The 14873-nt window shown below is 36.4% G+C and overlaps 1 protein-coding gene and 1 pseudogene across 2 annotated transcripts; both read left to right on the forward strand.

Annotated features, from left to right (window-relative positions):
• LOC147853611 (mitogen-activated protein kinase kinase kinase NPK1-like) lies at nt 1-5325 on the forward strand. The gene is made up of 17 exons (XM_087332376.1): nt 1-233; nt 1656-1697; nt 1780-1845; nt 1940-2050; nt 2135-2215; nt 2323-2400; nt 2485-2567; nt 2665-2746; nt 2938-3038; nt 3125-3164; nt 3247-3297; nt 3374-3429; nt 3511-3634; nt 3724-4008; nt 4093-4457; nt 4737-4807; nt 4890-5325. The coding sequence occupies exons 1-17, from the start codon at nt 39-41 to the stop codon at nt 5000-5002; spliced, it is 1944 nt and encodes a 647-aa protein (XP_087188502.1). The 5' UTR covers nt 1-38; the 3' UTR covers nt 5003-5325.
• Nucleotides 5326-8859: 3534 nt separating this feature from the next.
• LOC147853612 (peroxisomal nicotinamide adenine dinucleotide carrier-like) lies at nt 8860-13593 on the forward strand (annotated as a pseudogene). Its single transcript, XR_015531157.1, has 12 exons — nt 8860-8991; nt 9696-9818; nt 9987-10061; nt 10131-10261; nt 10808-10862; nt 10975-11103; nt 11400-11468; nt 11562-11669; nt 11880-11948; nt 12051-12105; nt 12216-12351; nt 13017-13593. The product of XR_015531157.1 is annotated as a peroxisomal nicotinamide adenine dinucleotide carrier-like (transcript).
• Nucleotides 13594-14873: the final 1280 nt, after the last annotated feature.

The raw sequence follows: 14873 nt of genomic DNA on the forward strand, positions 1-14873 counted from the left end.
CTGACTTCGACTTCCACATCTCCCCCAAACCTTCTCGAATGCCTTCGTTCAAAGCCCCCATGGATCCCCCCCCTGCCTCCCCTTCCCCTTCCATCTCCCCTGCTTCTTCTTCTTCTTCCCCCAACCCTAAACCCATTCGCTGGCGGAAGGGCGAGCTCATCGGAGCAGGCGCGTTTGGTCGTGTGTACATGGGCATGAACCTCGACTCCGGCGAGCTTCTTGCCGTTAAACAGGTCCCTGCTTTTCCTTTCTTTTTGTTCAATTCCCAAAGTTCCGCACAAGGTCCTGGATTGGATTGGGGAATTCCACGGTACTCGATCGGCGCTAGGATCTTCAGATGATTAAGGTTAGGGATATGCTCAGGAAATTCCATAGAAGCAGTCCAAGTCTATGCTTTTCACACATCATTAGGGTTAAGTCTTGACCATTCTAGAGAAGAGGTCACGTACGTTTTCGGAGAAAATGTATCACATTATTAGGATTAGAGTTTAGCCATACCGCGTAAGGGTTAGGATTTTCACACTATTAAGGTCAGGTTTAGGTTTAATCATTTCCATAATTTAGGGCTAGGATAAATTCTGTGAAGATTTAAGGCAGACAGAATGAATTTTGGCTCCAAAGTACCGGAATACTTAATCCAGATTTGTGTTATGCCGGTGACAATTTCGACAGATTAATGTCAGGCTATTCCTTCGGAATATTAGGTTTAGATATACTATGGGTTGATGAATTCCTGAAAAATAATGCGAATGTTGATTGGTGGTTGTCTTGTGAGATGCTATTCCTGATTAAACACAACTTCACCAGATTAACGTCAGGCTAGTCCTTCGGAATATTAGGTGTAAACATACTGTGAGTGTTGAATACCTGCAAAATGATGCGAATGTTTCTTGGAGTTTGTCTTGTGATATGCTAATCCTGATTAATGATCTGTGCTCAGTGCTTCAAATCGAGAATTTCAATCATCAAATGCATTATATAATTCTTTTTTATTTGTTTATATATGTTTGTATGGTGTATCACTGCCCTTTAAATTTTAGGGACTGTCCTGTCAATCATTGACCGTTAATAAGAATCTGTTCAATCTAGGAAATGCTTTCAAGATATTTAAGCAGTCAAATATATATGAAAACGCCCTAGTTACGGTGTTGTGTTGGAAGTAGCTGAAGATAGTTTGCCGAGATTTTAGTGATGCATAGGAAGATTATCAAAATTGCATTTTTGTGCATGGAATAGTGTCACAAGATAACATTCTTGTGATTGATGTCCCTAGACATCCGGATGGGAGTGATGCCTATAGTATTTTGCCAGCTGCGAGGGACCTGTAATCAGAGACCTGTACATCATGAAGGCAGAAATCCCCAAGGGTTAGTCCATAATATCTTCAGTCATCGATTTGCTTTGTGAATTAAAATCGGTAGGAGAGAGGCCAAATATTAGATCGGCGTATCTTTTTATGATCATAATGATGGATAAGGAAAATTGTTTTAGAACATATTATAAAGCAAGATTAGTGACTTAGTTACAAACTGATCCTTGTTGGTGCTGAAAATGCCAGAAGATGAGATTCTCATGCCACATGACCAGTTTACTTGCCCAAAGACATTACACTAAACATTTAACTCACAAAGGAATTCTTTCCTTTTCCTGCTCAGGTTCTTATTGCAGCCAACAGTGTCACCAAGGAAAAAGCTCAGGTAATGCTCTCATTGTACTGAATTTGTCAGTTTTCACATCAATTGGACATCACTGACTCTCTCTTCTTGGCTTCAATCCAAGGCCCATGTGAAGGAACTCGAAGAAGAAGTAAAGCTTCTGCAGAACCTTTCACATCCTAACATTGTGGTGAGTATCATGATTCAGCTCATGCTTATTCGATTTGAATTGGATTGAATATTTTAACTTCAAATAGCTTACTTTAATATTTGCTCAAAATCAGAGATACTTGGGCACTGCAAGGGAAGATGATGCTCTTAACATTTTTTTGGAGTTTGTACCTGGAGGATCCATTGCTTCACTGCTTGGAAAGTTTGGGTCTTTTCCAGAGGCAGTAAGCATACTAAGTACACAAGCAAGATTCACAACGTATAGACTATAATAGAAGAATTATACATAACATTTGTATTCTCCATAGGTGATCCGGATGTATACAAGACAATTATTGCAAGGGCTTCAGTATCTTCACAACAATGGTATCATGCACAGGGATATCAAGGTTGGTTCACATGTTTGTTCATTTGAGTGTTTTTAAGTGGCCAGGAGTTTGTTCATTTGTAAATCATCATTTCATTGAGATTTTTCTTACTCCTGAATGCTTTGCAGGGTGCAAACATTTTGGTTGACAACAAAGGCTGCATCAAGCTTGCTGATTTTGGTGCTTCGAAACAAGTTGTCGAGCTGGTGAGTCTCTCTGACATATATGGTTTACATACTGATGGTTGATGTTTTAGTCACCTTTTCCCATAACTGCATTGTTTTCTGTAGGTCACACTATCAGGAGCAAAATCAATGAAGGGGACACCGTATTGGATGGCTCCTGAGGTTATCAGGCAAACAGGGCACAGTTTGTATGTAATCAATTTATGTTTTCCTTTTCTCTGCTGTTTCAGTTTCAATCATCATCATCATCATCAGGTGTGCTATATGGTATTCTGTGGCTTTCAGACCAGCAGATATTTGGAGTGTTGGTTGCACAATCATTGAAATGGCTACTGGGAAGCCACCTTGGAGTCAACAGTTTCAAGAGGTAACCACTTTATAAGCCCGCCTGAAATTTCTTTAGGTCTACTTGTGATTATTAAACGTACATTCATCTAAGACCAATCTGCTATGGATATTAAGGTATCTTATCTTTGCACGACTTCATATAATTGAAATGTATACACTACTTTGTCAATAGAAAATAATAAAGCTAGCTATGCATTTGTGTCCTCTCAGGTGGCAGCTCTGTTTCACATTGGGACAACCAAATCACATCCACCCATACCAGAGCATCTTTCACCTGAGGCAAAGGATTTCCTCTTGAAATGTCTAAAAAAGTAAGAATCTTTGTTATAAAATGTGGAATTGTTGTTATAGAGAATGCCAATCTCAATTAAGCTTCGAGTTTCGTGCTTTACCTCAGGGAACCCCACCTCCGCCCAACTGCAGTGGAACTTCTGAAGGTATGAATGTTTATAATCCTGTTTGGATGAGTTCAGATATTTTTGAAGATCGCTTCTGATAAATGAGCTTGAGTAATTGCAGCATCCATTTGCCAACCTTGATGAGTATCCTACCACTTCAGCTTCTGCCCTGGTAAATAAATCTGCCTTTTCATTGCAATTCATCACAGATAATCCACACTAGACTGACACTTAAATGGTCAGCACAGACCTCTCATGGTACAAGGGCATCTCAAACGATAGATTGCAGCAAGAGGCGACATCTGTGCGTATTTTTCCTTGCTGTAGTGACAGTTATTAATGCGACTACATATTTGTAGAAAATTTAACACTAAATGTTGTTCAGGGACGTTGGAAGCAAGCTTAATCCACTGGAGGACACAGATATCAGGCACTCACAAGCTTTTTTCCCCAAATCGTTTGAACCAGATCTTAATTGTTCAGTTGTACTAGATACAGACAGTTTCTCGGTAGACCTGTCTTCTTTGTTGTTGTGAATTAAATATTTTAAACCTTAAACATAAACCCTAAATTGGATCTTGTTTTGCTGATATTTCAGAGTTTCAAATCAACAACTGAACCCCCTAAATTCTATGATCCTGGATGGGAGCATTGCAATTTCAATCCAATGGCAGAGCCTACAAGTTATAACCCAATGTCCGAGCCATCGTATTTGAAAGACAGCTGGTGTAACATTGAAAGTAGTACCGAACAGATGAAGAATTCGGGCAATGCAAACGAGCTCGATGTGAAGGATGACTCTGGTTTCTCTTTTCATTGTGGATCTGCTGACGATGATGACGAGGTTACTGAGTCGAAGATAAAGGCATTTTTGGATGACAAGGTATGGAATGCTTCCACACCAAATTTGTTTTCATATCATACATCTGATGAAGCCTAACAGAGAAACTCATGTACATAATTGAAGGCCTTGGAACTTAAGAGATTGCAAACACCATTATACAAGGAGTACCAGAGCATTAGGAATGTGGCTACAGATATGACTAGTCTCAGAAGTGTGATGCAACCAAAAGGGTGCGGAGGCAATGACAGTTGCCTTGCACCTCTTAGTCCAGCAGCTGGGCGGCAGTTACTAACTGCTCCAACTAGCAGGTCACCAAGCAAAGTGAGTAGTCATAGTGTGGCCTCAATAGCTTGTAGCCGCGAAAGTGAAGCTGCTGTCAGCTTTGATAGCCCTGGCAGTGTGAACTTCTGCCCTCATACCGAGTCTCCAAGAGTGAATGAGTGGAAGGGGCTCCTGCTAGAAACTCAGCAGCCACTACCTAGTCCAAGGTAACTCAAAAGTCTCACACAATGTTTTTTTTGTGATCACACACAAATATATATTCATATCTTAATAGCAGCAATATATTGATGTTTTCCACCAATAATATATTGTGCCAGAAAAACAAAAGGATGATTTGTACATGCATGGATGCATTTGATTTTGATTTTCTTCTTGCTAATGCTAAGGACATTGCATGCTTGCTCGCAAATATAAAGGACCCTGCATGCGTTCATGCATGTATTTATATGTATGGCCCTCATCTTTTTCCCGTTGGAAAAATGTAGGACACTGAGTTCATCAGAACAGCAGAGGCTTTGGAAAGAAGAGCTTCAGAAAGAGCTTGAAATGAGAAGAGGTATACATATTTTTCTACAACGGAATGGATACTCATATACCCATTATGAAATATGTGTGTAATCTTCCATTGATACTTGCAGAGGAGAAAAAGATGCTATCACGACTTGCCGGAGGCAGTGCAAAGTCTTCACCAGTGAGCAAATCTGCATCACCTAGAGGAGCCATCAGCCATGCAGAATGTGGGGCATCATGAATATGAATGCCCATTATTCAAGTAGTAATTTGATGCAGTGCATTAATTACCAATTTACTATATATATATATATATATAAATACATATATATAGGAAATGTTTTTTTCATGTTGGATCAATTATGTTTGTATAAATAATTTTAGAGCCATCCATTCCATCTTAAAAGGGTTTGTTTGCTTTCTTTTATTCCCAACTTTTTTCTTTATCCAGATACTGTTCTTCACATACATTGTGACATAATTTCTATGTCCAGAGCTTGTTGAGATGCCACGAAAGCCACTTTTCTTCCCGAGAGAAATAAAATAAAGGAGCCACTTTTTTAATGTTGTGTTCTTCTTGTAAGAGTTGGGGGCTGCACAAGGCGTTTTTATGTTGTAAAAGAAAGGGCAAGAAAAGCATGTGGTAGCAAATTCATGGCTGGCCCTCGATTCCATCCATTCTGTAAAGAGGTCTCTGTATTTTTCCATTGATTGATTGATTCGTCATTGAATCCATTTGCAAAAATTTACGACATTAAATGGGGCTAATTCTACATCAGTGAATTATGAGCTATATTTGTCATGGGTGAACATTTATCTCAATTGCAAGATATATTAGTTATGTATGTATGTGTTACAATGCTAGTTGGGCTACTTTATCTCTTAATCGATTCTCAGTTTGATGCTTGCATCAAGAGTATGAGGTTTCCCACAGTGAGTTTGATTTTCCAAACTCTCTCAAAATGGGAGAAATACAACTAAGGCAAGGGAGCAAGACAGGCAAACTTGCCCCATTCCTGTTATATTGAAGATATGTTGGTAGGTGAGGTACAATTGAGATCTGATAGTAGGGTTATGACCCATGTTCAGCTTCTTCTTGAGTTTATACATTGCTTGGATAATCTCATCTTGGAGCAATCATGGTTCCAAGATCATCACACCTTGTGGTACACACTACAATTAAGGCATGGAATCAAGACAAGCAAGACTACCCCATTCTTGTTATATTGAAGATATGTTGGTATGGGAGGTACAAACGAGATCGTAGGGCTATGACTCATGGTCAGTTTCTTCTTGAGGCTATACATTGCTTGGATTATCTTATCTTTGATCAATCATGGTTCCAAGATCATCACACCTTGTGGTACATTGTTTTCTTTAGATATATGTATCCATGTCCACACCAAGAGTTTCCAAATACACTCTAAGAGCCATACCACCAGCACTCTTTTTACTTCTTATGTGGTCACGATTTTATTATTAATGGTTTTGAACCAATTAAATTGTTTTTGTACACACGCACACACGCACATGCATGCCCACATAATTGTTATATGAACATTTGTACACCACCCTTGCCATTTTAAGAGAATTTCCTCGGAAATTCTTTGACCTATCCATTTTCGTAAGTGCATAATTTTTTACTACATGTTTGAATTTACTTAGGTACCTTGTGTGTGAGCTTTTATTTGATCTTTGTACGTGTTTTACAACATGTTGCTTTAAATATATCTGCACACATTGCCATCTTAATAATGGTTTGAAATTCCCTTGATGAAGTTTGTTCTTGCATATTGCAAAATATCCATAAAGTGTAACCTAGTCAAGATTATGATTAGTTTCTTGAGTGTCTCCAAATTCAACCACTCTTAATTTTACATTAATTCAATCCTAGGAAAAAGTAACAATGCTCCATCAAACTTAAATGTATTACATCATCCACATACCTCTTTGCATATACAAATTGCATATTAGGCACATTTCTAACCTTAGAATTGGAGCAACATCTATTCGATAGTGTTGGAATCTATTTCTTAAAGATCATTGAAATGATAATAGGTACTATTTCACATTGGATACATATGACCTATGAACCAACACAAAACATTTCAAGTTGTATGTGTAACTATTAAGCAACTCTTGATGCTTGAGAGTATTACTAATGAACGCGACAATTGAGACTACTGATCTTAACCAAGAAATGGGTGCATGGATAGGTTAGGGTTAAAAAGGAGAAGAAACTAAGCTCCAATGTGACTGAAGGGGAGATCATGAAATATTATGTGTTACACATTCTCACAAACTTGTCCCAAGGAAACATCCATAATCAAGAGAGATATTGACATTTTAGCATCCTTGGGAGGGAAAAAATGTGGCAATACAAGAGAATATTCTAAACTCATAGAAAATGTGTACCTGTATGTGCGGCTCATGTATTTTCTTACGGTCACTCCTATTCGTAAGTAGAACGTATACATATGTGCCTAATAGGAAGTAGCTACTGTGCTTCATTGGAGAAGTTGTGTGAGGTTAGTGGATACGGTAATTGAAAGCATAAATGGTTGTATATCCTTGACATTGTAGTTTGGGATGATCTTTCAAATCGTGCTACTTCCTAATTGGTATATGCATAAACTAAATATAGGAACCACCCTTACTTTACCTCGAGATTGCTTCGAAACATACGATACCCTTGGTCAAAAAGTCGAACTACATCAAATTTGTATTTGTTGTGTATACAAAAGTTTTGCCATTTGTTTGCCAAGTTCCTTTTCAGGTAATGTCTTTGAAATCCACGTAGCAACAATAAATGGGTTCTCTTTTTTATTTGATTCTATTCCATTATGATGTAGATCGTAATGATATTCAAAGTCTTTATAGGTCTCATTTAAATGTTAAAACATTTAATTCTACCTATAAATATTATAACGTCAACATTACATTCTTAAGGTTTTCGATGAAACATGCATAACCTTTATATAAATGCTTCATAGCATCTGTCATTTTAATAAATTTAACGAAAACAACATGAACTTTAAGAAAATGAAAGAAATCATTTAGATCAATGTCATAATGTCTTGATAGAACTGCAAGGATGTTTACCCTTAACGAGTGAAGATAGAAGAGTGTATTTTTACAAGTAACCTCAATGGATACATTTATTATGACTTTGCTACATTTACGTATGAATAATTAGAAATAGAAGTGGCGACATCAGACTAATATTGATGTGTAATTTACACCCTTCTCACCAACTTCATTTTTCATTTAAGTTAATGAGAAGAGGCAATGCGATATATAACACGTTGCTTTCTAGTAGAAAAAGAAGCCAAAGATTGATGTAAAAAACCAAACAATAGACATCCTACACTAGTATAACTCCTGAACTTTAATATTCAAACAAAACCGTTGTAGCTTTTCCTTGATTTAGCCACAACTAAGTATGTATTCCTTTGATCTTCCTTCATCTCTACAAGAGAGAACGAGAAGGTCATGTGTTCAAACTACACATTCCACAATGGCATTTCGTAAACTTAAGAGAATATGTATGGAGTAAATTGTAATCGAGACGTGAGAAAGTCAAGTATTGAGAGTCGACGACCTACGAATATTAGTCTAACAACTTCACGATATTTACCACTAGGGCAAGCTACTATGGAAATGATTTTGAAATCATTTCCAAGAGGAAGAGGAAGAGGAAGAGGAATAGAGGAATAGCAGGGGTATATTTGAGAATTACAGAAAGCCAACACTCGAAAGGCTAAGCTATTATGGAAATGTTTTTGAAATCGTTTCCAAGAGGAAGAGGAATAGCAGGGGGTATATCAGAGAATTACAGAAACCCAATACTCGAAAGCACCCAAGTTTGCTCTTTTTATGGGCTTTTTTTTCGCTCCTTTTAATCTTTCATTTTCCTGGGGATTCTTGCTCCCATCTTTTGTCGCAGTTAATCCCTGAAACAGAAAAGGACAGAAAATAAAGAAGAACAATTCAAAAAGACTTGTTATTATTGTGTTTTGGGTTAAGGATTGCCACTAAAAGATTTATCAGCGAAGAATTTATTTTTGAACAGGATTATTTGTAAAGGATTTCTGACAGATTTGTGCAGAGATTATTCGTGAAAGATTATTGAGGAAAGGAGTTTTGGCCATGTCAGACGCTCTTGTCAATGGCCTTGCTGGAGCTGGTGGTGGTATTATCGCCCAAACCCTAACTTATCCACTACAAGCTGTAAGCACAAAAAAACCCCGTACTTTTATAAATATTTTTCAGTTCTAGTTTTCAAGCGTTTCTCAATATCTTGTTCTGGTTAAGTGTTAATTAAAAAAATTGATTAGTGAAACTTGAGTCATTGTTGACATTATACTCTGCCACTAACGAAAGTCCCAACCCTGCAGTTCGAGCTTTGAAGATGCGTTTCAAGAGACCAATGATAAAATATTCCTAAAACATGGATATCTTATAGGATTTTATAAGATTATTAATAAGAGGCTAATTATAAATATTGTTAATAAATTGATATTGTGTAAAATTCAAGAGCCTTATAATTTACAAGATACTGTTACTTCATTGGTGTTGTATCAACTTGAATAAGACTGTCAATAAGAGCCTGATCGGAAATCATAATAAGGCAATGTATTTCTAATGCATTGCTATTGTACGAGATTCAAGTATTTTAAGGATGGAGTAATTGTTAAAATTAATTTTAATGTATTAATAATGTTTTATCATATTTGTATTTGCAATAATGTATCAATAGGGATCTTGAATCTTCATCTCCAAACTCAAGCACTAAGGTGAAAGTTCAAGAGACTACTGATAAATTATTGTGAATGCAGTAACAATAAAATTTTGTTAATTACATTCCAGAGCCTACTTTTTGTGTAAAGGGAATGAATAATCATACGGTTTTGTAATGCTCTTGTTGGTGCTAGGTTAACACTAGACAACAAACTGAAAGGAAGGCCAAAAGTTCAGCTTTGCAACTTGCTGAAGGAAAACAATCTGCCGATTCAACACATAAGCAATCACTGAGTACATATAATGAGTTATGTAAGGTAAGCAAAATTGTGACTAAAAATCTCTCAATAATATTAACCTTCATGAAAAAATTAGGAAGCTTAATGCTCGTTCAGTGCGTTTTTCTATGATTCCTTAATTTGTTTTTTGTTATTGATGTGTTTCAATGAATTTGTTCAGTTTCTTGGATGATTTTTTTTCATTAGGTTCTTCAAGAAGAAGGATGGAAGGGTCTTTTCAGAGGTCTAACCCCATCATTAGTAGGAACAGCTGCCTCTCAGGTGCAGTTCTTCTTCTTCTTTGAATTATGATTTCTTGTCAAAATCTAATGAATTTGTAAGACATGGCAGGGAGTGTATTATTACTTCTATCAGCTCTTCAAGGATGAGGCGGATGCTGCAGCATTGCGAAGAAAAGATAGAGGCTTTGGAGACGGGACAACAGGGATGCTTTCTTCTCTGATTGTGGCATCTATGGCGGGGTATGAACCTTCTTGAGTATCACTGAGATCTGTTAATCCCTTTTTGCTGTAATCCATTGTACACACACAAACAAATAAAAGATACCAGTTTTTAGTTTTATGTGGGTACATGTCTGCCTACAAAATATATAACCAGATTTATGATATTTCTACTTCTCTATTGATTAGTCATTGGTTGAGGAAATATCTACTTATGCTCATAGACACAACTCTTAAAGAAGAAAAACTGCCGTTGTGGATATGGGTATATGTATATATTAATGTGTGATGTGCATATGTACGAGATGCTAGTTTTCAGAATTATGTGGTGATATGACCACTTAAAAAATATGTAAAATGTTTTTCAATATTTCTACTGCTCCATTGATTAGTAGTTGGCTGAAAAAATCTGGATGTACCTTATATACATTGTCCATATGTAAATATCGTCATGAAAAGAAAATAACCATGAAGAAACTAGAATGTGGTTATGGAGGGCTAGCCAGGTTGCAGTTGTAACATTTTTAGCTTATTCACAGTAAACCCATGTTGTTTATACATATGCAGATGCTTGAATGTGTTGTTGACAAATCCTATCTGGGTTGTGGTGACAAGGATGCAGGTAATTGATAGAAAGATAGCAGATGTACATCAAATCTTTTTCCAAATGTTTCTTAGGAAATGAGATTGTTTGATGAGAAATTCTAATGTCACATTATATTTTCTTGTCTCAGACTTACTCACAAGCAGCAGATGAAGTTGCTGAAAAGACAGAAAGCAGCACGGATGAAGAAAAAATCTCTTCTGAACATTCTCTTTGTCGTGGCAATATTTGTGGCAATAAATATGGCACCATAACTGCTGTAGGTGAAACAACGTGTTTTCCTTGAGTATTTTATCTAATTTTTGAAGTTGGAGTTTGAACTATTGATCACAAAATCTATTTCAATCAAAGAGTTTCTTTCGTATGATATGCCACTATTCATTTGATCACAAGAATCATAATGTGATATTCCCATAGCACATTCAATGACAAATAGACATGATAGTTTTAATAATTTCCATAGAGTATCCATCCATCCACCCTATCCTTTTCGTATGTTCAATTCAAAATATGTATACTTTGAATGATTCTGATATTTGGATCAAATATATGCAGATACATGATCTTTACAGCGAAGCAGGAATAAGGGGTTTCTGGAAGGGTGTTTTGCCAACATTGATTATGGTAAAGTAATTCTCACAGAACTAAAAGTTAATGTTATAGAATATGAGAAAAGAAGAGAATTTGCAATGTGATGTAATCAGATTTTGGCATTAGGTAAGCAACCCCTCGATACAGTTCATGTTGTATGAGGGAATGCTTAAATGATCAAAGAAAAGACATGCATCGAATAAGGAAGGCTCGGCAAATGTTACTGCTTCAGAGGTTAGGCACTCTGTTCTTCTCTTTATACAAATGTTATGAGGATTACTTTACTTAAATTGACATCTTATAGAACATGATAGGTATAGAGACTGAAACAAAAGTATGACATATGAAGTGCTAAACATTGCCAGCAAGGAGAATCAAAATACAATCAATATATTTTATGTTTGATACCGTATATAGCCGTTTTCTTTTTATGTGGGTATCTAGGTGTTTATATTGGGAGCTATTGCAAAACTTGGAGCTACAATTGCGACATATCCATTGCTTGTAGTGAAGGTGAAAATGACAAATTTCTCATTCACGCATGTGTCTTATAATCTGGTTAGAATTGTGGTATTTTTTTTGGCATTTAAAATCCAAAGCTTTTATGATTACCAGTCACGACTCCAAGCAAAGCAAGTATCAGGCGGAGATAACATCCACCAATATGCAGGTATTTATAGTATCGTATTTGCCCATACATCCCTATACATCATGGTGTGAAAATGGGCCAAAATAGTAAGTAACTAACACCAAATTAACAAAGGATTATTGGTGAAGTAGAGCCCAATGTGGATAAAATGAGGGCCCAAAACCCGTACAACTGGGGTTGTATTCCTCAGTAAAAATGGGTTAAATTGGAGTTTTTTCCTCAAGAGATCAAGTATCTGTGCTAAAGTTGTCCAATGGAAATACCAAGGTCTTACATTCAATCCCAAAATTATTCACTGTTGATAGCCTTGTAAATTTTGGTAGTGTTTGATAGCAATGGGCATGGTTTGGTTTCGGTTCGGTTCGGTTTCAAGGCAAAGAAACCAAACCAAACCGAAACCAAACCGTTTATGAACTCTCAGTATTTAAACCAAACCATTTAAGAAAAAGTTAAAACCAAACTGTTTAGGGAAAAGTTGAAACTAAACCGAACCATTTAATAAAAAATTTAAACCTAACCACTTAAGGCAAACTAGTTAAACATCTAAAGAAACAAAAATACATTAAATTAAATAAGTATTTAAGTTAAATTTATTAAATCAATGAAGGAAACTTTAATTGAACCATTAAATTAAATAAACATTTAAGTTAAATTAATGAAATCAATAAAAAACCATTACATCAATAAACTATTAAGGTAAAAAAAAAGTTAACCAAAAACCTATAAACCTTTAAACCAAACCTGTAAACCTATAAACCCGAGTTTTAAAACCGAACCGAACCAAAACCGAACCGTTTATCGAGAATCCAAACTAAACCAAACCATTAAATTTTTTTGGAGCCAATAAACCGTTAAACCATGGCTTAACGGTTCGGTTCGGTTCGAGCCGAAACCATGCCCATTGCTAGTGTTTGAGCTTATTTGTCAAATAGGTAGATGAATCTCCATTAGGGTATATAATCAAGGAACAAGGAAAGAGAGTGGAAGAAGATATATATTGCTATTACTTTGTAGGTACTATGGATGCCATCTTGAAGATGATCAGGTTTGAAGGTATAGGTGGCTTCTACAAGGGAATGGGAACCAAAATCTTGCAAAGTGTGTTTGCTGCTGCTGTTCTTTTTATGGTGAAAGAAGAGCTTGTCAAGGCTGCTCGGCTTCTGGTGTCTAGGAAGGTCCCGTTGCGGTATCTATCCAATGCGAAATGAATCTCTTACAGTACCTAGCCGGCATGACATGAATATGTTAGTGCTACATTGTCAATGTCTTTAGTCCATCACTTTAGTTCATTCATTGGTCTCACTCAAATTCATACCAATACAAATTGATCAATATAGAAAAGAAACTTCACTCTCGACATGGCTGATTTGAACTTTGTATAAAAGATTCTATATGAGAACATTTTCTTTTTACACAACCGTCATAATTTAAAAATTTGTTATTCTATTATTTTGAGTATCACAATTCTGATATTTTCAATGTTTGAGAATCAGCCACATGGTTGTATGATATAGTTTTGAAATTTGTCTGTATATTATGGCTTTCTTTTATTCGTAATTTAGATTGTATTCAAGTAATGATTTTGTTTCAATATTTAGTCACTATTAGGATGAGGTCAATGCCATAATTGACCAGCTTACTTATATTTCTATCGATTAGCAAGGATTTGATATAGCTGAGGAATTGGATTTGGGGCTTATTGAAGCTTGATGAGAGTGACTTATACAAGGAGGTGGATAAGAATATTGCTAGGAACAAAGCATATTTTTGTGGGACTTGACCAAATTAACCACATGGGTGAAGCTTGAACCTTTCTAACACAAGGGCAACCTATCTTAATTCTTTATATTGCACATATCCAGAGTTTTCTTAGGATTTGTCACATTGTGATGGAATGGGCATCAATGCCTAAGATGGAACAAGGGCCGTTGTGATGGAAGGGGTATTAAGGGTTTCGACGTCGATAATGTGAGAAACTAGAGATCTTGAATGTAAATGTACCTTGAAGCTTAGATATGATAAACAAGCCAAAAGCTTAGAATGCAAGTTTTGTCTAGGGAGGAAGAGAGCCTACTTTATTTTGATTGGTTGTTTATTATTGAGAGGAGGGTGAACAAAGTGAAGAAAGAATTCCCCATCTCTTTTGAGGTACAATCAACTTCTCAAGGAAAAGGTTAAAAAAGGTGATGTCCTCCTCTTCTATATTCCTCTGCATATGCCAATTCCTTCGATTTTCATTTCAAATTACCTAAATTTGGATGTACTGGCAACTTATGTGACACTTTCCTCGATTGCTTGAAGTTGCATACTTGTAAAACCAACAAAATTGGCCTCACTTTTCATCTCTCATGCAATTTATTATGACATACATTTGGGGAAAAAAAACTTAGGGTATAATACATTCAAAAAATGATGAACGCCGATGACACATCAAATTAATATATCCAATTCGTATGTTTTCAAATAGTAGTTGAATCGCCACTTACATATGAAATGAACAACAACGAGGTTCCACCATGGTGGAGACAAAGTAACGATGCAACGTGTCAAAAGGTGTGTATTAAAGGGAGATTGATCCAAAGGAAAGTGTATGATGTGAATGATGAAAAGGATTAGTCATGATGAAGTCGAAGTATAAACATCACCATCCGTATCCTCTTTTAGGGAAGCAATTGTGTCGAAGTGTGTGTATGCGTGGTGGGGGCATGTTACCAAGGGTCACTTAGAATGGTATACATACGTGGACGGAATAGAAGGGATGCGAATGATGAAAGGCGAAGGGTCGCAAT

The sequence above is a fragment of the Azolla caroliniana genome, unplaced genomic scaffold (genome assembly GCF_043228905.1).
Source record: "Azolla caroliniana isolate FFs.n. ecotype wild unplaced genomic scaffold, voAzoCaro1.0.p SCAF_16, whole genome shotgun sequence".
NCBI lineage: Eukaryota > Viridiplantae > Streptophyta > Polypodiopsida > Salviniales > Salviniaceae > Azolla > Azolla caroliniana.

Excerpts from the sequence above, each read along its gene's own strand:
- LOC147853611 (XM_087332376.1), top strand. The coding sequence starts at position 39 with ATGCCTTCGTTCAAAGCCCCCATGGATCCCCCCCCTGCCTCCCCTTCC. Across the intron at positions 1,846-1,939 it reads TTTCACATCCTAACATTGTG|AGATACTTGGGCACTGCAAG; the intron begins GTGAGTATCATG and ends GCTCAAAATCAG. Across the intron at positions 4,808-4,889 it reads AGAGCTTGAAATGAGAAGAG|AGGAGAAAAAGATGCTATCA; the intron begins GTATACATATTT and ends TGATACTTGCAG.